The sequence below is a fragment of the Musa acuminata genome, chromosome BXJ3-1 (genome assembly GCF_036884655.1).
Source record: "Musa acuminata AAA Group cultivar baxijiao chromosome BXJ3-1, Cavendish_Baxijiao_AAA, whole genome shotgun sequence".
NCBI lineage: Eukaryota > Viridiplantae > Streptophyta > Magnoliopsida > Zingiberales > Musaceae > Musa > Musa acuminata.
The window spans coordinates 35,319,373-35,344,087 of record NC_088349.1 but is presented as its reverse complement, the minus strand read 5'-3'; the positions used below and the strand labels follow the sequence as shown (position 1 = coordinate 35,344,087).

Below are 24,715 nucleotides of genomic sequence, written 5' to 3'. Positions count from 1 at the left end.
TGATAAGCAAAATATTGCAAATCAAATCATAGATGAGACACATGGTCAAACAAATATTTGCATTCTTTCAAAACAAATATTCCGTGATAACATACACTCTGACATAGGCTGATGATTTATGCGGCAGTGATTCTTTCTTCTTGTCCAAAGGGCAGTCTTTTATTTTATGACCCAAATTTCCACAAGCAAAATAGGCTCCAGTCACCTACAAATACAAACTTATTTCATAATTTAATTCACATCGTACACAGGATTGAATCTTTTGTGGTGACTTCCCTTGTTAAATCGATGATGTCTTAACCCTCTTGTTATCACAATCTAATTCATTTCTTTCTTTTTTTTTTTTTTTTTTTTGTTAGTAAACTTGTCCTTGCTATTCCTGTTCTTGATCTCTAGAAATTCTTTTGATCATCAGAACAATTTCGTACATCAAATATCTTCTCCAATCGCATCATCTATTTTTTTCTGCTACAAATGTATTAGGTTCACCACGCTTTTATTGCGCCACTCTGATTTAATATCCCCGATCAACCCTATTATCATACTTCATTAATCAAAAGCAGATGAAGTAGGAGGATTAAATGTCCTCGTCATCCTAGATTCCAAAAAATGCATCAAAGAAAATTTTCACCAATCACTATAGTTCACTAGACCTTAATATATTTTGCACGTCAACATATCAAATATTTCAGTGATCCTCAAACCATGCTCTGATACCACTCTGTCACGCCCCCCCCCCCCCCGAATTTAATTCTCATTTAGGAGGTGTGAACCTAATTCAAGATTAATAATATTTAATTCAACAAACAATCCAAGATCCAATCACACATTTGAGGTCACTAAGAAAAACATTCAAGTCATTCACCTCTACAATCCACAATTCACGAAACCTGTGCAGTTTATAATCATACATCATGTCACTAGATGATTCTTAAAATCCAAAACTCAACTTAACTAAACCATAACTATATCATAAATCCATAAGCGCAGCAATTAATGCACTCACAAAGCCAACATGTACTACATGTTTATATCAGTACACAGTTTAGACTTAACATTTCCAAAATCCTGACGTAAGAGATACATTTCAAATATTTACAAGATACATCAATCTAGATTTGTCATTGATATTTCATTACACCCAAAAAGAACTTATACAACATCAACCTATCCAGTACAAAATATTTGCCCCAAAATCTTCTAGTCTTCCACTGCCTCAACCCAATTTACACATTTTAGTGAGCGATAAGCTATCCTGAAAAATTTATATAGCAACGGGGTGAGCATATAAAGCTCAGCAAATGACTAACATATCCATAGCAAAGAGGACAGTTTTCAAACAAATGAGGTATCAAAATACAAAGCAGAGATACAGGATGAAACAGTAGCATGTTTTGTTTGAATGCAGAATTACAATATCATATCGTTCGAAGCACATTTTATTTATACAATCGAGGAAAGGTAATTGGAGCATATCATTGGCATAAAGAGCATATCGATGACATATGGTAGTTTTCAAGGTATAACAAAGACTTATAACATTTCGAAAATATATCAAAGAACAAAACATGAATAGAAGCTCAAATGTCACATAACGATGCATTCATTTCATTCTTATCCAAAGCATGCATAGAAACATAGCCAAAGCTTTGGATATCATATCAAACACATAGAAGGTGAAGTGGGATCATAACATAATATGGTCCATCCATTTCTGAATGACCAACAAACATAAGTCTCCCACGTCTGGGAGCTCCATCCACCCACGTCTGAGTGAAGTCATAGGGGATCGGCAGAGCATCGCGGGCTCTAAGCATAACTCCCTTTACCATTTCTGGCAAAGGTTCACATTTATCCCACAAACACCAAAGTATAAAGGGACAGTATGAATGATGAAATTAGCATATATTGGAAGCACATGCGGAACAACAAAATGTACATATGCCTTTCGAGTCAATACGATACAAACATAATCTTTCACAAGGTATTCAGATTTGAAAGGAAACAAAAGTAAGAGCATACAAGGATTTCAAGAAACCATATATAGCTCAATTGAAATAAGAAAGTTAGATAAATTCAATGTCCAAAGAAATGAAATTGGAAGCGGCACATATCGAAAGCAAATGTGGAACAATGGGATGCATGTGCCGAATCATTACGATGCAAACATGATCTTTAGATGATAGCTGCAGATGTACAAATAAATAGAGGACAAAAGTATACAGGAATTTAAGGTAATAATGTAAAGCTTAACTGAAGTAAGAGTTTTTGCCGAAATCGATTTCCAAAGAGAATAAACAAGGAAAGCCGAAATCGACCAAAGCTCGATTCTGACAGAATTTGATAGAAACATTGTATGAACTATTTAGATAACCAATTATACTCTAATTTATACAAAATAGGTGTCATTAGAAAGCTTTGTCAATCTAGTTTTAGTAAAATCAAGTTTAACAAGAATTGAAATTTACAATAGGGAGTTACAGATAATTTTGTAGCGTAAGGTCTGAAAATATTAGCTCTGTTTTACTGAATCCATAGGGTCGATGAAAGTAGATGTTTCAATTAGTAATTGTACTCCAAAAATTTCAAATCAGGTATATACAGAAAGAATTTTGAGTCTAGCTTCGAATAAATCATACTTTGTATGAATCTAAGTTCACAGCAGAAAGTTATAAGTAGTTAAGCAACAAGAGGTCAGAAATTTCAGTCCCTGTTTTGCAGAATCTGTAGGGTTAATTTAGACAGAAGTCTTAGTAGGCATTTAAACTCCAAATCATTCGATCTATTTATCAAAATAAAGATTTTCTTGTCTACTTTCAAATGGAATAGGTTTTGTCTAAATCAGAGTTTATTACAAAATGTTATGATCGAAACATTGCATAGAGGTCAGATTACCGAAAAATTACCGATTCATAGCTTTATATTAAAACGAAAGAATGTATGGTTCTCAGTTGAAATCTTTCAAATTTTGCAGAATAAAAAATGGAAACAGAGATTAAGGTTACTGTGGGATTGGGTTAGAACACTTGCCTTCAAATTATTTGAATCCCAAATATGAGAAAATTGATGAAAAACCTCAAGCTCTTCTTCTTCTTCTTCTTCTTCTTCTTCTTCTTCTTCTTCTCTCAAACTCACGTTGGCTGCAACTCTTCAGGTTTGTTTTCTTTAACCTTTCATCTAATTATTTAGGTTTTGGCTAATACAAAAGTTGCAAGGTGTCATGCATGCATGAAAGGGGCTAGGTGTCATCTTTAGAGCAAAGATAAGTGGCACCAACCTTAAGTTAGTTAGTGACACATGTCCACTATATATATATTTTTTTTTTTTTCTAACTTAAATCTGAATCTTTCATAAATTATATCAAACTTCTAATATTTACTTTTAGGTCCCTAGCCATAAACCTTTAATATAATATCATTTAATATAAAATAATTATTAAATAATCCTTATTTTTTACAAACAAACCTTTTACTAAATTTTTAAAAATGGGGGATGTTACACTTCTAGACTTGAATCTTCCTCTATAACCATGTGGAGTCCTACTATGACTTCTTCAATGTCTTTCTTATTTTTCAATAACAAGTGCACCAGAAGAAAATTCTCCTTATTTTTTTTCTTTTGACATTTTTATTTAGCAAATTATCTTTAATCATGTCTATGGTTAGAGTCTCTTACAAATTGTCATTACATACGTTTCCTAACTCTCCGGTAAAAAGTTGAGAAGTAACAATCCTTGTATCTCATCATCTACATTTATTTTCATAACAATCAGCTTGTTTGCAAGACTTTGAAAGACTTATGTGCTCAACAATGTTACCACAATCTTTATACTTTAAATTAACAAGTTTTCGGAGGAAATTCTATTTCCTACTGTCTTTTTTGCTAAGAGATTTTCTAACTTTTATCGAACAACATCAGCTCTAGTTTCATTAGAAATATGCTCATGCCAATTTATATTCATCCATCTTCTAATATAGACAATAACTTTTTTATGTTGAAGCTCTCATTCCTCATCTTCTATAGTAGAAGATTTTTCTTTAACTTTGATGGGTTTATACAAATATTTACAATAGAGCAAATTTTTCATCATACGCCTCCAAGTAGAATAATTTGATAAGTTTAATTTAATCATACCATCTGACTCTTCTATTTCAATCATATAAGAAAAATTAACACCAAATAACCTGACTCTGATATCACTTGTTGGGAAAAATTATTAGAGTGGAATAATTATTTTCTATCTTTGTGTATCAAAATGAGATTCCCCACTAAGATACCAACTTGTTACCAAAAGTAAATATAAACTAGAGTAGTATAACAATAGAACAATGAATCATTCATAAAGTGAGACACCGAATTTTTATGTAGAAAACCTAATACAGGAAAAACTACAGAATCATAGTCCGCTTCAAACTTTCATTATCACAAATAATGATAATAAATTTATAATAAGTCTTCTTCAGAATAACTAGAGGATTACAATAAAATCAATAACACATATCTTCGCTTAATAATAACATATCATCATCACCATAGATGGATTTCATAAAAAGAAAATTTTATGTCTTATCAAGTTGGTATAGTAGAAAAGTATCTTAGAGAGGATAAACTGTAGATCGGTATAGTTAAGAATGTAGAGCTTATTGTAAGGATTCTTCACGTAAAATTTAGCTTATTAATTATCTAACAAAATTCTCAAAACCTTAATTTTCTCTTTTCTCTTATCTCTTTGTTTTTTTTTGTTCATGTACCCCTCGTTATGCACATCTCCACTGTTTTTTATTTTTAATAAATCAAATTTGAGCTCAATGCTCAAATCAATCGTCCAAGCTTACCTACGAGCTGAATCCAAGAATTACATGCTGAAAATTCATAATTAATCGGCTATTCATTCATGCAACTTGAGCTTAAACTTTTGGGATACATGGTGCAAGCCATGTTTGATACAAGTTATTGAGGTATTGGATGTAGGATATTAGGTCATCAAACGAAATCACTTGGAGAGAATTGACTTCTCTCCATCATTTTGAAACCTCCGATGTGAACTTCACGACACACTAGGAGACAGACATGAAGAGCATCACTGACGAGTCAGGAGAGTGTACCGAGTTGGTGGTCTTTATCTCTTTATATCATTTATTTTTTTTACTCACTCGTTTAGCTCTAATGGCATGTTAAAATCGATTATGAGCCTTAATCAAATGGATCAGAATTAACATATATCAAACTTATTATATATGTGACTCATTCCATCCCTAGTAAATATGTGGTTATTTTCTTAATCTCTTTCGATCTTTATTTTACACATAAATATTTATTTTATAATAAAATATAGTATCATAATTTTATATGCCACAATCATTTATAATCTGATTCACGAAGTGATAAAGAATAAAATCAACCACAAACAAATTCTAACAAAATTCCCATATGAAAGCCGATTTGACTAATCCTCTAATCCTATCCAAAGAAAATTTCATCTTAAATTAATTCAAATATAATATTATATCTTCGACAAATATTTAGAGTCCTAATCATGGTTGGCTTCAGCTTTGACAAGATCCAATCAAGCAAATGAAACTGAAGCTTGAGTGCCAACAAGATCCAAGACCACAGTAGAGGATGTGTCATCCACTCTTGGTTGCTGTGATCTGACCCCTTCTTGTAAGAACATGTAGATGTTTGTATGTGGCAAATTTAGAAGACAAATGATGAGTATAAAGATTACGTAAAGATATGGCAGGTATGCTCACAAACAAGGTGTTCGACATCTTAATCAATGTGAAGGGCTTTGCTTTGAGTCAAATCTTCATTTTTTTTGTTTTTTTTATGGCTGAATGTGACATATTTTAATCAACAGATGGAGGTTACTGAAGATAGAATGGTGAAATAAATTGGAGGGGGAGACTGATATAAAATAGAGACAGAGAAGTCAAAGGTCAATGTTAGAATATAATTACAAATGCAGCCTTACTAAGAAATCAGCATTATTCTTTTTTTTTTTTTGGTTGTTTTTGAAGAAAAAATATTGGAGAATAAAAATAAAAATATGATAAATGCATATTTAATTTTGTTGTCGAGCTTTGAGGACAACAACAGACGATACTGATGATGGGACTGTGAAGGGACGAGGAATCACATGGAGAGGCAGACAACCAACGATGAGGTTGAGATGGGACATGACGCGAATAGGAACAGCCGACATTAAAAGCTCTATTATCTTGCTGATGGTGGAATGAGAAGAACAGATGAGGTGAAGAAGGGATAATTTTATATATATATAAATATATAGGGAGAGAGAGAGAGAGTAGAAAGGTTGTTAATTTCCATTTTGTCCAATCTGTCAGATCCGATCAAGTCCAAAGGGATTAGATAATTTGTTTGCTTTTGAGATAACTCCATGGATGATATCTTTCCACACAAGAATTGAGTTGTTTCTGTTCTGCTTGGATAAACATGAAGAAAATAGCTGTCAGAGGGCAAATCCTTCTCCTGCTGCTTTACCATTTAAGACAGTAGTTGTATGTTCACTTTGCAGTTATCATGAAAGAAGCAAAGCCAATTTTTGGGGCCTCACTTGATTGGAAACTATGTTGTCAATAATGACTTGGATACTGCTTTATTCTATCTATACTACTTGTGTTATGCTGACAGTCACATTTTCCATGCAGGTCAAGTGGGAACTTTTGTTCATGCAGGATAACTTTCTAAAACACTTCCTTTATTAACTCTTGACACTTCTTTTGGGCATGCTTTTAGAGATTCACTTCTTTCGGAATCACAAAAGGGCTGCTGAGACTTTCTGTTGTACATTTGATGCCTTTCGAGATTTGACTTCTCTTTCAGATACATTGGTATTTCACTGCAAATCGATTTACTCCCTTAGAGGAGATGATTGGCAGTTGAATCTGTCCCGAAAGGTAAGGTACTTTGTATCTAAAATGATATCAAAGACGGACTCATGAGCTTTTGTAGAAAGTTACAGTCTTTGCTACATCTCTTGCTAGTCGTCGTTGAATGATTGTTGGCAATGAGCTTCAGGAATATTTCCCAGTCGTAGCAGGTGAGAGCTGTTCGAGCTCATCAACTCAATTATGTGTGTCTTTTTTCCCTCGAAGAAAAGAAGACAGAGGATTACAAGAAAAATCCATGAATTGGAAGCCTTGACAAAATATGTGTGCTTTCCCAACAGGCCCAGCTGTGACTATAATCACTATGCATATGTAATCATGCATATAAAATGAAGTTTAGTTGTTGTCAAAGTAATATGAAATTGGAGTCATCCTCACCACTGTTTCTTGCCTACTCTTCCAAACTCGATCAACAACTCGTCATATTTCCATGTGTGATGGCTGGAATTCTGTGAGCTACTGTGTATTATGATTAAATTAGTTGGATTATACATCCGCATGAAGTGGCCATCCAGTTTTACAACATGGGAAGGACGTGATGCTGTGCCAACCATCCCTACATGAATGAAGAGCAATTCCTTCAGCTTGATATGCTGCAACACAAGTTTCATTGGACAGGGTGTATTTGGATCATTGTTCTATTGGATTCTCACTTGTCATAATAATATATCTATCACTAGCCTATCACATCCAGATTGATTCTAGTGATGACTCTGTTTCATTAAGTAATTTACACATGAAGTTGACTATTCTGAGTGAACAAATACATGAGCATTACAAAACAACATAGTAGCTTCAAGTCTGCAAGTACTTGAATATTCATTCTGTATTCCTTGCTGCCGAATGATACAATTCTCACCATCTCCTCCTAACTCCACCAACAATTTGTCATGCTCCGGCCATAATCTATTTTTCCCAAGCAACATTATCTGTTTCCTTTCCTCCTCCTGAGATTTAATCCTCGGGTGTTTGTTGACTGTCGGACCAATAAACTCTTATTACTGCATGAGAAGCAGATGCAGTGAACCAAATTCTAAGCTAAGGCTGAATGGTGGTTGGGAGCTCGAAATGATGCTTCCATTGGCTGATCCAGGGATCAGTGCTGTTTGCCGTGGCGTCACCATCTGCTTGTTGGTAGAAATGCTCGTTAGCTTTCTCGTTTCCTCGTTTCAGTTGCAGACAGACGTATGCGTCAAATGTCGATAGCAACGATCTATAATTCAGAACGTCGAAGTGTCAAATGCCACCTAAAATCATTCTCGTCCCACCAAAGACTGTCCTGTCCTTTTTTGCTGCCTATTATCTTCGGGTTCAAGATTTGATGGTGGTTGTTCGCTGGCTTATTGCTTTGACAAAATGGCTCATTACAGTGTTGTCAGTTCCTTGAATCGGAAGGCTGCCATTGCTACTGCACAAGTTTGATCATCAGCCCTAACATTTTTAGTGTTAGGTTATCTAGTGCAATAGCTCAATAATTCATCGCATAGTCTAGTGATTGAAGTCTTCCTTGTAAGGAAACACCATCGATCGCATAGCAGAGGCTGTCTCGATGCAGTAAGAAAGCCAACGCTCTACTCGTTCATCTTCGCGTCATTGCAGAACCTGTTGACATTTTCTTCTGATTAACCAAAAGATAAGCTCGAGTTTCTCTCTCATGACTAGATTAAAGATTAAGATACATAAAACCGTATCCCTTTTCTATATGTGATAAGAAACCACGGTGACTTTACTGAAAGGCATCGAGGTTTGAAGAGAAGCAAATGGAACTCAAACAACAAGAAGCCGAGATGAGTCGTGTCCGTATGTTTCACCCTCACTCTACCTTCTTCCTGAAGCAACAGCCTAATGGGAGGAGGAGGAGGGTGTGGAAATGAAGCTTGGACGTGGACTTTTGATGCCTTCATCTTTCTACATGTAGAGAGATGTCAGATGAGATCGACTGAGCCAAAAGTTGCACCTTGTCCACCCACCCTAACCAAACCTCACGACCAAAGCGGCTCTTCCAAGAAGGTGAGCCCGTATGAAGTATGAATACGAAGCTTTTCACCATTGTGTACCTGACAATGTCAAAAGACAACCAGCGGTTGGATTCCATGGTCAAGCCGATGTGTGGATCTCATCGAGTGAACCAATTTTATACGGAGAGTATTGACACATGATATATGCAAAAGGTTAAGGCCATCATCATGATGGTGCATCGTATGGAAAACTTGTGAAACAAGCATTTGAGCAATTACTATATCCAACAATAAGGCTAGCAAAGTGGGTGCACCAACTGCTACAGGGTTGAACAAGGAGATTTTGACCACACAATATACTAATATGTTCAACTAGAAAAGCAAGCACAAATCAAAACCTAATCTGCCAACTATAAAGCCATCTCATCACACTCATGTAGCCTGCCTGCATTTTGAGCCTCTATATAAGACGGCCCGTTTTATTCCCTTTCTGTTCCATTACCACCTCAAAGCTTTCAAGCGTCGGGGCTGAGTTCGGCGATGGAGTCTTGCTCACACATTGCTGTGCCCTCCTGGCTGCTTCCTTTACTGTTAGGGTTGTTCTCTCTTCTCTTCCGCCATATCGACGCGGAAGTCCAGTATCATGACTTCGTGGTACGTCATCTTCCATCTTGAATCATAGTGCATGCTTCTCTTGGCTCGCTACGACTGCATGTCTTGGAACCTGTTGGTGCAGGTGCAGGCGACGCCGGTGAAGAGGCTGTGCAAGGCCCACAACATCATCACGGTGAACGGGCAGTTCCCGGGGCCGACCATAGAGGTGAAGAACGGGGACACGCTGGTGATCAACGTTGTCAACCGAGCGAGATACAACGTCACGCTCCACTGGTACGTACGAAGTCTGTGCATCCATGCATGCTTCTTCCTGCAAAGAAACTGTCGGCTGTAAGCATTTAAGCGACGGAGGGTTGGGTGTTGCGTGTCTGTTCAAGGCACGGCGTGCGGCAGATGAGGACGGCGTGGGCCGACGGACCGGAGTTCGTGACGCAGTGCCCGATCAGGCCGGGCGGCAGCTACACGTACCGGTTCACGATCGAGGGCCAAGAGGGAACGCTGTGGTGGCACGCGCACAGCTCATGGCTCAGGGCCACCGTCTACGGAGCTCTCATCATCCTCCCCAAGGAGAACTCCTCCTACCCGTTCACCAAGCCCAAAAGAGAAGTCCCTGTCATCCTTGGTACGCACACACCTCTCTCTCTCTCTCTCTCTCCCCCCGTGGTAGGTCAGCTAAACTCGAGAGTTGAAATGAGAACCGGAGAGCACAGCTCTCACTCTCAACACAGTTCAAGACACTCTTGTGTTGACCAGTTTAACACTTCATTTTTCACTTGCAATTCCAATCTTAAGAGCACCGTCAAGTTCATACTGCTGCAATTATCGTGGATGGTGGCAAAGAATGATGTGCATGATGGCTTTGCCGCACCTTAGAAGAGAAAAATTATCCGAAGAGGTGTGGAAAACACTAGTCCATGATGCACCCCAGTTCAATAGGGTGCCTCAATAGGTGTGCATGTAGCTATGTTGCTACTTCCAGCAAATCTAGTATTATTATTAGGTACAAAAACTAATGATGCATGACTATGAGTATTATTAGGGCCGCTTGTAAACTTTCACTCTAAAGGTATATTTTCGCAGCAAAAAATGTCACTCGCCTTTTTCCAGGGCAAAGAAAGGACGGTCTATCATTACAATCATCACAGGTTGGGGAACCACATCATTTGACAGCCTATGGTCTATATAAGTGTTATGAAGCTAGTATCTTTCCATTTCTCATGAACCATATTAGTGACATAAAAATAAAGTATATCCATTTATAAATATACAAAAGTGATTCCGAGTGTATGAGCATATTTGGTACTTGCCACGAGAAGAATCCTGTCAGGGAAACACCTTATCTCACAACTTAAGTCATGACATGTTATACAAACCGTGGGGCGGCCGTTCACAAGCACGTGTTTTGACTTGAGACTGTGCAGTAGCTGAAGTCGTACTAAAATTCGTGGCTCTTCTCCAGGTGAATGGTGGGATCGGAATCCGATCGACGTCGTGCGAGAAGCAACACGGACCGGAGCAGCTCCCAACATCTCCGACGCATTCACCATCAATGGCCAGCCCGGTGACCTCTACAATTGCTCCAACAAAGGTGTGTGCTTGTCTTCTCCCTTCCCACCACCACCACCCACATCACTATCTGGATCCTGTTGTTCCAAGTTTGATCCTGTATGCGTCGGTGACTCCTCCCGTGCTTGCGCCTCCTGCCACACCATCTGCAGACACAACAATGATTCCGGTGAAGGCCGGAGAGACCAATCTCCTCCGGTTCATCAACGCGGCGCTGAACACCGAGCTCTTCGTCGCGATCGCCAACCACAAGATGACCGTCGTCTCTGCCGACGCGTCCTACACCAAGCCCTTCACGACTTCGGTGCTCATGCTCGGCCCGGGCCAGACCACCGATGTGCTCGTCACCATGGACCAGCCGGCGTCCCGCTACTACATCGCCGCTCGGGCTTATGCGAGCGCGCAAGGCGTGGCCTTCGACAACACCACGACCACCGCCATCCTCGAATACGACTGCGGCTGCTCGGAACCAGGACAAGGTGTTCCGCCCGTGTTCCCCGCCCTCCCGGCCTACAACGACACCGGCGCAGCCTCCGCCTTCTCCGCCGGCCTCAGGAGCCTCTCCACCGTCGACATTCCCGGTCCCGTCGACGAGAACCTCTTCTTCACCGTCGGCCTGGGTTTGTTCGGTTGCCCTCCAGGGAAGACGTGCGGGGGGCCGAACAACACTCGCATGGCGGCCAGCATCAACAACGTCTCCTTCGTGTTGCCCGACACCTACTCCATTCTCCAGGCCCATTACCAACGCGTGCCCGGCGTCTTCACCACCGACTTCCCAGCGGTGCCGCCGGTGCAGTTCGACTACACAGCCCAAAACGTCAGTCGTAGCCTATGGCAGCCGGTTGCGGCCACCAAGGTGTACAAGTTGAAGTACGGCTCGGTAGTTCAGCTGGTGCTGCAAGGCACCAACATCTTCGCCGCCGAGAACCACCCCATCCACATCCATGGCTACGACTTCTACATCCTGGCGGAGGGGTTTGGCAACTTCAACGCGGCGAAGGACAACGCCAGGTTCAACCTGGTCGACCCCCCGATGAGGAACACCGTCGGCGTGCCGGTGAACGGCTGGGCCGTCATCCGGTTCGTCGCCGACAATCCGGGGGTCTGGCTCATGCACTGCCACTTGGACGTTCACATCACCTGGGGACTGGCCATGGCGTTCCTGGTGGACGATGGAGTTGGAGAGCTGCAGTCCCTGGAGGCGCCTCCCGTTGACCTGCCTGCATGCTGAGTGAGCATTCCTTTAGAATTTTGGATTTGGGAGTCTTTCATTTGCTAGTCTCACAGATATTTCATGCATGTTTGTTTCCCTTTCCCTGTTCTTGATCCTGTACTCCCAGAAAAATACATATTATTGGGAATTCATTAACTTTAAATCATTCAAGATGCTCTATAAATGCAGCAAATAATTATGTCCAGTCTATTCTGTGTGCATTAGAAAGAAAGATGGAAAATATATGAGAAGCTACCGAGTTTTAAGAAGGCTGGTTAAAGAACAGGATCAGTGGTCTTAAAAGTGAAGCAAGAAATAAATAGCTTTAAGGACAAAGTAAATGAAGAACAGAGACATATAAAAAGAAAAGATAGATTTATGGGTCACCCACCAAATTTCCTCATAAAAATTATCAAACTCAAGCAAAAAAAAAAGAGACTTCACATTGTCCAAATCAAGAATCATTTCCATCTAAAGTTGAGTGGAAAAGAAATTCTAATTGGAAAAATATATTCTCCAATATTTCTTTAAGTGAGTCTTTTGTTTCCTCCATATTTGTTCCTCCAAAAGAATGTCAAGAGAGGTTTTCCAGAATCTAGTTTCAGTATCTTTTAACATCAGATATTTCAAAAAGAGGCCAAGCTTAATTTCAACATAATAGAAGTAAAATAAAGTCATTTACTTTCCTCAATCCAGAGTCCAAACAAATAGCTTTATTTCTTAAGGTACAACTTTTTATTTATATGCCTTTTTCCTTGTAACCAAACAGACTCTAACACCTACTGGCAAAAACAGAATAATAGACCCAAAGATATGAACAATCTATAATCACAGAAAATGAGGCACATATGTTAACCATAGTTCAGAAAAGGCGACCTTGAGCAACAAGAATGATGGAACTTGGGACAGATCAAATGCAATCAGAGTTGATTGCTTTTTCCTTCCTTTCTTGTCTATATCTTTTAAGGAAGACACATATTTCGCTATGCAGATTTATAGAAACTGACCCCGACAGATTAACTACCTTTCTACAAGTATCTGAAAATGGAAACACGACAGAAGGAATAGCCGGAAAAGCATATCCATTCTTCTAAGAAAAACTAGATACAGTGTGCAGAGAAGCACAGCAGACCTTCAGTCTTCTGATAAAGCTGAACTTGAGGAGGCCTGTGTATGAACTCAATCCACAGAAGCGCAGTGAGCAAGTCAAGATCAAGCTACAAACTTCAGACACCTAGTATCATTGTGTATAACTTGACAACGACATGAACAGAATCGCACTCCGCATCTCACACATGTATAGTTTGCAGCATCACCACAAACAGTGCAGAAATGACGACGTGACGATGTGCTTGGTGGGCCAACTGCAGCTCTCAAATAGGAAGGAACATGTGGAGGCAAAGCCTCTAAGTTTGCCTGTTGCAAATGAGGTAATTGGGAAAGAGAATATAGATGAGTGAGGACATTTTAACCAACAGATAAGCACATGTTCATACCTCCTGTAACAGCTCCGTAAATGTCCTGGGTGCTTTCTTTGCATTTTCAAGTGCTTTTGCCTGCCTTGTCTTGCGTTTCATATTCTTCGCTTGTTTCTTTTGAACATAAGCTACAAATATGTTTAAAAAATTTTTAGCAGCATCACAGTAGAGAATACATAACAAACTTAAAACATAAATTTTAAATTATATGAAAAGAGGATTTCAAAGGTTTGTTCAAGTCCTGGAGGTAACACAAAGAATCAGTAATCATGATATCTAAATGATTACAATCCAGTCCTTACACTGCCAGATAAAGCTGACAGTTAGCATGACTGTCAGGACTTTATATCGAATATAAAGTCAAAGTTAAAAAAGGGTGTAACCAGTGAATGAGTCTCCCACCAACGCAGGATGCACAGCCTAAAACTATTGAATATAAAGTCAAAAAAATCACTCTTAAAAAGTTTTGCCTAAAACTACCATACAAATGACTTGAAAATTTGACCTTCAGCAGTGACATGCCCCTCAGAGTAACTCTAGGAGAAAAAATGCTCTATATAAACAGGCACCCAAATTACATGTATACATAAGAGAAGTCAATGCATTTGTACTTAAGGGAAAAAGAAGAGAGGTCAAGGAAATGCCAGTGTATAAGTAGCAGCAACAAATTTTATCTTTTGTTCCTTTCTTTATGTTGCCCAGAAAACCGAAACATATAAATTTTGAAAAGTGATGATCATGATTCTCATGTAGAAGTACCTACAACCAACAGCAGTCAGTTTTTATCAAGTTCAGAAATTCTTAACTCCTCAAACATTTTCAGCTTCTCAGCCTTTTCTTTTTGTTTATTAATCCATTTGTTTCCTAAAAAAATGGGTTTTCTTTGAAATCCTTTTATCTTTTCACAGATTACATATCCACATATATAAAATGTAAACCTATCTACACAAAGAAAACTAAATTTTGGGTCATGGATCTAGCACCAAACACTTTGATGACACAAATAACTAGGAAGAGTTTGATCAGAGCCTCTCAATAACCACAAAAGTCCCCTGAGGCATTCAAGGGATGAACCAATCAAGCAGCCCAAATTTTTAGTGCTCGATGTATAAGAAAAATGACCTATTGAAACACAAGACACTAGAGGTTTACTGTTTCTTGAAAATATATATTTTTTACTTATCACTTAGCTAAAGGATTCCAATTTTCAATTGTTTCATGCCTTCACTCCTTCATAAGTTCCCAAAACATGACTTCCTATAAACTATACTGGAACAGATATACATTTTTCTCTTTTCACAAATATTCCCTTGTTCCATTTATTATTTATATTTTTTTTGAGGACCTGATCTGAACCTGCAAAAACATTTTATGAAAATCGCTCCCAAAGTGCAAATCTTCAAAGCTTTATCCAAGATACAGGACATGTTTGTCATATACTAAAAAGAGAAGTTGAAACAGTGCCAAGTGTACTTTGTATGTCTCTAACAAATTCTACTTCATCTGGGAAGTAGAAGCATCATAAACCAAACAATTAGGGATTACAATTATCAAACTAAATTATATATCATTGCTCAAGAATATCGGACTAATGGCAACAGCAAGCCTCATTCAGTTGATCACCCTTTTAGTAACACAACTTTAAGGTTGTTGTTATCCCAATAAATTAGCTTGACTTAGATGTAAACTATCGATTAAAAAAACTATTTTATATTCAAAATGCCATGGTTACCATGCTTTATAAGGCTTTTGAGCGACTCTGACGGTAATGTGATCAGTTAAATAGGGAATGGGACCACATTTGATCGAAGAAGAAAGCCAGTGACCCTAATCCTGTGATTCCAAAGGAACCCCTACGGAAGTCATGGGAGACTCAAACTCTTACCCAATTCAGTGGTAGCCAAGTTGGGTCAATTGCTGACTTGACATGGACGCACAAGGTGTGAGATTGGGAGCAGGCCACGGGCAATGAGTATTCATAACAAAACCATCTCCTTAAATTTCCTTTTTCCCAAAGTGGGCCTACATCTGTTTGCGGCGTGATATTGTTCCCAGGTTTTCTTTTCTTACATTTAACATGAAGGCAAAATAACTGAATCAATGGTTCATTGATATGAAACTTCACAAGCTCGAGTTACTGTATCTTTTATTGAAAATTAGGAAGAACCATGATACTGAGATCACTTGATATGCAAAACTCCTATAAGACACTTGTTATTGTGCTTTATAATGCTTTCAAGTAGCACACAAGGCATATCATACAGAGAATGAGGTGCAACATCGCATCTGACTAGGGCAACAGTGTCACTGACATTGTTTCTATAATTCAAGGAATCAATAACTCCTTGTCTGTGTTAGATTCAATGTCCCAAGTCCTAAAATTTCTAAGTTGCAAGAGAGATGGAATCCTACCTGAGTCATAGTTGATGTATGAGATATGTTGGTGGGGGGTTAGGGTTAATTGCAAACTTAGCAAGAAAGTGAATGTAACATGCACTTGGCAGGCATGCAAGGATAATGTGGGATTAGAAGCACAATCCATGAGCATAACAACAACAACAAAACAGTAAGTCACAACTCTTTGGAGTTGGGTACATGGATCTTTTGCCGCCATTGAGATGTGTAAAAATTTATATATTTAACCAAATTCAGAGTACTTAAATCTTTATTTATAGTTTCTATTTAAGTTTTTTTAGGCCTTCCTCTATCTTACATTAATCATTTCACCTCTTGTGAGTCCCAATTGAAGGTCTCCTAAGCACATGCTCATACCATCTTAAATGATTTTCTCTAATCTTATCCTGAACAATGAATGCTAAATAATAGGTACCAATATTATCTCCAAGTAAGAAATGATAATGATAAATGAAAACTAGGTCTGAAGTCCCAATTATTTAGGGTCTAATACATATATACTTCCATATCATTTACTCAATGAGCATCTTGTTAGTTTTACAATGTTAATATCCCTCGTGATTTTTTTAGATGTTTACAAATGAATTCTTGTTTGCCCAAGATTAGCAAAAGGAAAATTTTGGCCCAAGCCTGTTGAGTCAAGTGGTATCTAGGCCAAGGTAATGTTGAGTTGCATTTAAGCCAAGATAAAATTGAGTCTTATTTGAGCCATTATAGGGCCAAGTCACATAGGCTTCCAGAACTTGATCAGGTTGGCCATATCAGCTCAAACAAGCCTTCAAAGTTCGATCCAATTCAATTGGGATCATCCTAAAGCTAAAAAGTTAAATGTCTACTCAGATAAGATCAATTGAACACTCCACCAGTGCCCTACCGCTCAATCCCCAATGCCTAGCCTCCTCCAATGATTGTTGTGCCATAGTCTATGACCAACAGATCTCCTCTACCAACCTCCTCTTCCACTAAAACATCCTCAAAACAACATCCAGGGTCCCAAGCCCTGGACATTTTATGCATAAGAATAACTCAAATCCATAAGAAACATTTTATGCATGCAATAGAAACCAAAAGAATTCACAAAACAGACCTAGTGCAACAAAATATAAACTACAATTATAAAAGTCATACTAAGAGGACGAACTCATATACAAGGCTCACAAGCATTAGCTGACATGAGATTTGTATAGAGAATTGCAGACCTCATCATTCTACAGCAGGTAGAAACTGTAGCATAAGAGGAAAAGTTAGTCTAGCAAGATGATTTTAACAGGAACATCTTTCCACTATATACATCATTTCACACCATAACCATTCTTACATCTTTGCTTCAACTATCGGGCAACCCAAATGAAACAGACATGTGCTCATATGCATAACGCAAAATCATGCATGGCACTTTCGTACTCCACATTCAAGATACAAATTTAAAAAATTCATACCATTTAATTTGATCTGCATAATCTAGACTATAGCCCATTAAAAGTTACAAGATGTAACTTTGGTCATTGTTCAATGGTTTTCACCACATACAGGACACAAGACGTAAAATCTTGTGTTCTGTTAGAACACAAATTTATTTTACACAGATAAAGTTCTATATGCAACAAGAGAAGTGACGTGACCCCTCACTTGAATTTGTAAAGATAATATTTTCTTTTCTCCTTTATGAACTTCGCTTCTTCAATTCTTCACATGTTAAAAGAGAAATGTTGCATGCACATGTTCCTTTTCTTAGCATTTTTTACATGTATTCATTTTAAGCTCTAATATTGACACAGCACTAAAATCAATCTACTAGTTTAAAACTAACCAGCAAAGATCTAACAAAACAAGAAAAAGATAAGATAATACTGGCGTGCAAAGGAGACGTAAAAGTAACCTTGATCATCATCATCCAAAGAAGCATCGTCGTCGTCATTAATCTCCACATTCTCCGCCCCCGCGTTATCATTTTCCAAAGACTCGAGGCGCGCAAGCGCTGCCTTCAACACAATAACACGAAACAGAACACGGATTAAAACAACAAATACGAGAAAGAGAAATTAAAACCGAGTCTTTACCCATGAGGATCGATCCTTTAACATTTTCAAAACCATTTGGAAATTCAATATTACAAACAGCAGATAAAAGGGGAGAAAGACTTATCGACGCCAGAAATATAAATGAGCATATAATCAACAGAAGAACAGATTATTCGACTAAAAATTACAATAAATGTTCGAATTTTTATGCGAGTATCAGACAAAAGCCCTGGAGACGGAATCCACCTGAGTCCGGTTGTCGGTGCTGGCAAGAGCGGCGGCCATCTTGGCGGCGATCTTCTTGGTCCGGCTTGACGTCCGGCGGAATGGGCCCGTGTTCTCTTCATCCATGGTGGCAAGAGTTTCGCAGAGCTCAACGAGATTAGGGTTTGGCTTCGAGGGCTTCTTGGGAACGAGGGAGAGCCGTCCGGGAGGAAAAGGGGGCAGAGGATATAAAATTTTGTGATTAACCCCCGGAATCTTTTAATATTTCAAATAATACTCCTAAACTGGAAATGTATGAGTCTTTATTTGATTCTTTTAGGGGCATATCGAAGAGTACGTGCGTCGTATTCCTCCACCCCGTCCTTCCCTTTACCTCATCATCTTCGTCCACCGTCTCCTGCTGCCGCAGCACTTGCCTTCCGACCACCGCTTCCTGCATCTCTCTCTCTCTCTCCTTCATTCCTTCCGGATCACCACGCATAGCCGGCTGTCACATATCTACGCAATGCGCAAAGACAAAACCAATTCCTAGGACAGAACGAGATTTTCAATGGTCCCATTGAGGTCCCGAGGATGAGGAGACAGTGGTGGTGGTGGCGAGGAAGAGGAGGAAGACAACGTAGAGGGAGAGGAAAGTAGAGGAGATAGAGAGCTTAGTTGCCAATGATAAGACAAAATATTGTCTTTTTAATATATGGACTAACTAATGGGGACAAAATCTAATGTCAAAAACCAAATTAGAGATCCTTTTAATCATTGAATTATAGTGGAGGGGTCATATGTTCCCATAGTATAGATTACATACTGTTGAACTGAATTTAAAAATATTATTTTTCAATATACTCCTTATATAATTATAAAATATGATACAATCTTTCTTTATCAACCCATGTTGTTAAGGTTAGTAAATATATTTAGGAGCTCTAATTATATTAAATTAATTAACAATTTTTAATTAAAATTTATTTCTTTAAATATATTTTTGAGTCTAATATATACGGTGAAAGGGAGAGACAATATGTTCTTAAGATAATATGAGAGGTGTAAAGGGGGTCCTAGTGAGATAAACTGAAAGGCCTTGTAATTAATTTTATATATTAAAATATTTATTATTTTTATGAATATTATTGGGAAATCATAGAGGAGCATCACATGTGTAGCAAAAACATAAAAACAAAGCTTGTTTCTCAAAAGAATCATATCGAATCACCATTCAGTGATTGAAGTGTAAAACTCATGAAACCAAAAACTACGTAAGATATGTGAGACATTTTCACTTAGAGGAGATCGTATATCCTTTCATCTGCATAACATTGTCCGGGGATGAAAGAACTCTCACAAACTCCTCTTTGGCGATAATCGGATGAAGCGGTGATGCACCTTCTCTCATGGCACATTCTTTTCTTATTTTTACACACCACCAAACAGTAGTAAAACAAGAAGGGGCCAGCCCTTCTTATTGTCCTCATGCTCAAGTAGGGGCTGGTGGCAAGGGAAGAAAGGGGAGGAGATGATAGGAGATGAGCGACCAAAGGAATCTAGCTCATGACGCTTTGGTCCCCTTCCTATTTATAAAGAAACCTCTCAACTTACCCCTAATGGTTCCTTCTCTTTGGGTATTAAATCTATATCTAATAACTCATGGCTTAATGGATATTGGATCCTCATCCAATAACCATTCTAAGCTCTATTGGGTCTTACCCAAGAATCCATTAAAATATGGACTTTTCGGATATCATATATTCAATCCTATATTTGTCGCGTCATCTACCATATGTGTATGACCCTCTAGACCCAATACCGAGCTGGCCATGAGTTTCACCTATCAGAACTCCTTCTAACTCAGTAAATTATTATCCTCATAATAATTCACTCAACTCATCGATTATAGATGTACTAGACCACTGTGCCATAGTCCCTAAATGGTACAGGGGATCTAGTCCATTGGACTTGTCTACTCTTAATTACCATATATTTATAGTCCATCATATATCTAATATCCCAAAGATCATATACTAGGCTTGGCACTATTAAGCCTATATGAAATCTATCTGAGTCTCACTCTAATCAAATTCTCCCGAAGAATTCCTTCTCTCTCAATCTTCAATCTGAATCTCATACTTATTAGATTTATCATAAATTAATCGACCCTAGCTAGAGATTTGCTTAAGTGAGAGCACATGAGATATTTCTCCCATGATATCGAGAGTAGTTAATTTTCTATTGACACTCAATTACCCTCATAAGATTGGCTATCACTCTCGATGACCGGTTGTGCTAGATCTAGAACTTCTAAACCTATAAGTATGGTATCAAAGAGAGAAATACTCAAATATAGCATCCTTGATGTCTCAAGTCTAAGGGCCAGACATATAATTAGAATTACAAAATTATTATCTAACGATGAGGTATTATTAGCCAATCAATATTTCGTAAGCAGATCTTTCAGTGAACTTATTTTTCAATAAGCACATATACTATATCCCTAGTATCCCCATACAAGCAGTTATAAGACTAGTCGCTTCCATTATATGGACAAATGTATAGCACATTAGTTTGTCCAATTATCTCGACATCCCTCTCGAATAACTTATGACCGAGTATACTTAGAGTTTGTGCTTATAAGCAAATTGCTCTAATTATCATGATCTCACTATGATCCAATTCGGATCTAAGGATATTATAATATATATTTATAATATAATATAATATAAGAAAATATTATAATAATAACAACAAAAAAGATTATGCAATGTGTTACACGTGCCATAAGTGATATATAAGTGAGTGTTATCAAACCATATTAAATATTACATCAATTTCTGATATATATTATCTGAGATCTCTAGTGATTTATTTTTTCTCCCTCCCAACAAAATGATATCAAAGCTCAAAAGATTCAGTAATCAAAGATCCAACAACGATATTGTCAATTTATTTTTATTGGGTTTACCATGAAAAAATTGATGGAAAAAATAATTTTACCTTATGACAAAGGAGGATGATAAATCCTTTTGCTTAGCAAAGCCTAAAATGGACATCAAAAGGAAGAACAAATAAGTTAGAAATGATGAGTAGTAAAAATTTGAAAAGAGTCTAATGTAAAGTGTGTACAAACTATTTATATTTACATCGTTTATAATATTATCAATAATATTTGATGATAACTCTACCATGATTATTTGAGATAAGTTAAAAAAACTTTATCTGACTAAAAGTTTAACTAACAAGTCAAAGCAGAAGTTAGCTGAGGATGGAGGAATATCAAGACTTAGTAGAGAATTTGAATATATTCAAAGGAATATTGGATCAACTAAAAAAAAATTGATATAAAGATTAATGAAGAAGAAAATGCATTGTTACTTCTTACGTATGTCATTTAGGAGACAATTTTATAAAAATGATACTATATGGGAAGGATATAATAACTTTAGAACAAGTTGAAAATGCTTTAGTATCTTATGTTACTAAGAAAAATAATAATTTTAGGAATATAAATAGTAAGACATCAGTTGCTCAAGATAGAGATTAATGAAGAGAACTTTCTGATAGAGATGAATTTCAACATGACTATAAATACAAAGAGGTCAAGTTCGAGAGTCAATACTTTAGATGATGTTTAGTGCTATAAATACAAAGAGGAAATATATATCAAGTAGAATTATCCCAAAAAAAAGAGGAAAAAGTGCTTGGTGAGTGCTCTCTAGTAATAGATGACGATGAAGATATACTCACGATCTTCAAATATAATGATATATCTTTTCAAAAAATTAATTTTTAGATTTTACTTGTATTACCCATATTTACTCTTTGAAAGATTATTTTGATTCATTGAATAATAAGATGATTATTAAATCAAGTTTGGACAATAATTTTATGGTGCAGGTCATGAGTATCAGTAAAGTGAAGATCAAAATAATTGATAGGGCAATGCAGAAGGATATAACTTATATTTCAGATATATGAAAAAAATTAATTTCTTTGAGTCTTTTAGATTCTTGGAATCATGACTATAAGGCTAAGGTGGAATTCTAAAAGTTACTTGGATTTATATGGTCCAAAAAGTTACATCGAAGGTTGCATTGTTTGGAAGGAAGTATAGTAAAAATTTTAAATAATTGGAAACAAGTTGCATGTCCAAGAGATGATAGATACTTATACAATAACCAGCTTTGTTCATGATGTAAAATGCGAAGAGTAAAATTCATTATTTTAAATATATCAATGGTTGTGAGGAGAAAATCCTATTGGTACTAAGACAACAAGATGGAGCTCTTTCTCAAGAATCAAGTAGCGCCATTGATTCAATTTCAACTACACATACATTGACGAGATTATTGGAATCAAATATTGAACTATGATCTGATTCAATTTGTGTAGTTATAATAAATTCTTCAAATCAATTTAAGTTTTATATGAGGCACAAGGTGAAAAAATACCCACCAAGGTAGAGATTGTTAGTATTGATAAATATTTTTAGAAATTTTAATTATATTCAAATTAGTTGGAGACTCCTGATTGAATTAAAATTCTTTGGTGAATTAAGATTTGTCCCTATAAATATACTTTGAGTCTCAAGGCTTTGGTGAGAGAGAGGCAAAACATTTTGGGTGCTCCTAAGGGTGATCTCTAGGGTTTTAATATGTTTATATAAAATGATATACAAGGGGAGTCATACTTAAGTGAGACTAACTCATGAGCATTATAATTGATATTATATATTAAATAATTTAATTTTTTATATGGATGTAAACGAAAGTTATCAAATCATGTTAAATATTACGTTTATTTCTAATTTTTTTTATTGTTGATCTCTGATTTTTTTTTTTTAATCCCTTTCAAAAATTAAAAATTTTAATTTTATATCCATAACCATGAAAAGGATTTTTTTTTTACATTTTTAGAATATAAGCCATATTCGGGGAGGTTTCACTATTATTTAAATATTTAAATCTTCATTATATTGATAGTCATGACCTTTACTATTGAATCATGAGGCTAAACTCAACTTACTCATTTTATTATTATTGAGTGAATTCTTAAAGTAAACATGAGTAAGTAGAATTGAAAACTAATATTTTTTGAAAAAAAACGTTATCGTTATTTGAGATTGAAAAGATACATCAATCATTATCTACTAAAAGATTAAAATAAAATATACTATTTTTTTTTCTCTCGACAATAATAGTTGATTATTTTAATCTTAACTGAATTTGTAGTGTATAAATCATCTTCGTCAATCCTCATCTTAAATAGTTAATGCTTCACGAGAAGCATGAGACATTTAGGATTTTTTTGCACTGGTTCTGAAGCTATTATATCTTTCCCATACCACACATTCACAAGTTTATCATAAAAGCTTAGCCACCATGTAAGAAACAACAACTTCTTATTATTTCCATCAATTCATAGAGCAACTTTTTTTAGTTGGTCAATTATGTCTTTGAATTCATTTAGATGCTCAACCAAGTTATCTCTTTTCTTTATTCTAGACCTATATAACTATACTTCAAATAAAATTTGTTAGTCAAACTTCAAGTCTAAGTATTTTTTTCCTATTTATCTCAAATTATTAGGACAAAATCATCATCAATAATAATATTATTTTTTATTATTTAGGGTGTATACGTGGACCATAAGTTTACTCTTCGCCTCAAGCATTTTTCGATTTGTATTTACAAGTTTATCTGTTTGACCCTTCAACCTTTTTTATTAGGTTTTATTGAACAAGAATATTTTTTTTATCTTTTTCGTCATATAAGTGAAATCGTTTCTTTCATCAAAAATTTTCGAATAAAAATTATGAAAAATTTTAATATACTTATTGAATCTTTACTTATTTTAGATTTTTTTAAGCATTGATACCATAATCAAAAGAGTCAATTCAAAACACATAGATCCAAAAATATTATATATATATATATATATATATATATATATATATATATATTATTTATATGATGCAACATCTTCTACCAACATTCTATTGAAAAAGCTTAAAATCTTCGATAAGTAAGAATAATAAAATAGAAAGAAACCCTCAAATCCTAAAAACTCATTACATCCTCTATCACAAATCCTAAAAAATTCTTGCTCGATCCTGTAGGTCTAATAAATTAAATGTCATTGGCATTGGAAGTATGGCTTTACTCATCATACACTCCAAAATTTTATGATATATAGAGTATTTATCCAATAACCAATCGTTCTTTTCCAATAATTTCTTTTGATTTTTTAACTAAATATGTATTTAGTTAAATATTTTGAAAAAGTACATACTCCAATCTCAACGCTGACAACCATACCCCCGCAA

General features: G+C 36.4%; 2 protein-coding genes across 2 annotated transcripts; one reads left to right on the top strand and one right to left on the bottom strand.

The window, feature by feature from the left end:
- The first annotated feature begins 9,341 nt into the window (after positions 1–9,341).
- Positions 9,342–12,468, top strand: LOC135628910 (laccase-3-like). The gene is made up of 5 exons (XM_065135891.1): positions 9,342–9,523; positions 9,606–9,757; positions 9,862–10,106; positions 10,944–11,072; positions 11,203–12,468. The coding sequence occupies exons 1-5, from the start codon at positions 9,410–9,412 to the stop codon at positions 12,279–12,281; spliced, it is 1,719 nt and encodes a 572-aa protein (XP_064991963.1). The 5' UTR covers positions 9,342–9,409; the 3' UTR covers positions 12,282–12,468.
- Positions 12,469–13,063: 595 nt separating this feature from the next.
- Positions 13,064–18,992, bottom strand: LOC135628826 (SWR1 complex subunit 6-like). The gene is made up of 4 exons (XM_065135756.1): positions 18,424–18,992; positions 18,036–18,138; positions 13,760–13,869; positions 13,064–13,679 (listed from the first exon to the last, which is right to left on the bottom strand). The coding sequence occupies exons 1-4, from the start codon at positions 18,526–18,528 to the stop codon at positions 13,476–13,478; spliced, it is 522 nt and encodes a 173-aa protein (XP_064991828.1). The 5' UTR covers positions 18,529–18,992; the 3' UTR covers positions 13,064–13,475.
- Positions 18,993–24,715: the final 5,723 nt, after the last annotated feature.

Excerpts from the sequence above, each read along its gene's own strand:
- LOC135628826 (XM_065135756.1), bottom strand. The coding sequence starts at position 18,528 with ATGGATGAAGAGAACACGGGCCCATTCCGCCGGACGTCAAGCCGGACC. Across the intron at positions 18,139-18,423 it reads GCACCGACAACCGGACTCAG|GCAGCGCTTGCGCGCCTCGA; the intron begins GTGGATTCCGTC and ends ATTGTGTTGAAG. Across the intron at positions 13,680-13,759 it reads TTACGGAGCTGTTACAGGAG|GCAAACTTAGAGGCTTTGCC; the intron begins GTATGAACATGT and ends CATTTGCAACAG.
- LOC135628910 (XM_065135891.1), top strand. The coding sequence starts at position 9,410 with ATGGAGTCTTGCTCACACATTGCTGTGCCCTCCTGGCTGCTTCCTTTA. Across the intron at positions 10,107-10,943 it reads AGAAGTCCCTGTCATCCTTG|GTGAATGGTGGGATCGGAAT; the intron begins GTACGCACACAC and ends GCTCTTCTCCAG. Across the intron at positions 11,073-11,202 it reads CTACAATTGCTCCAACAAAG|ACACAACAATGATTCCGGTG; the intron begins GTGTGTGCTTGT and ends CACCATCTGCAG.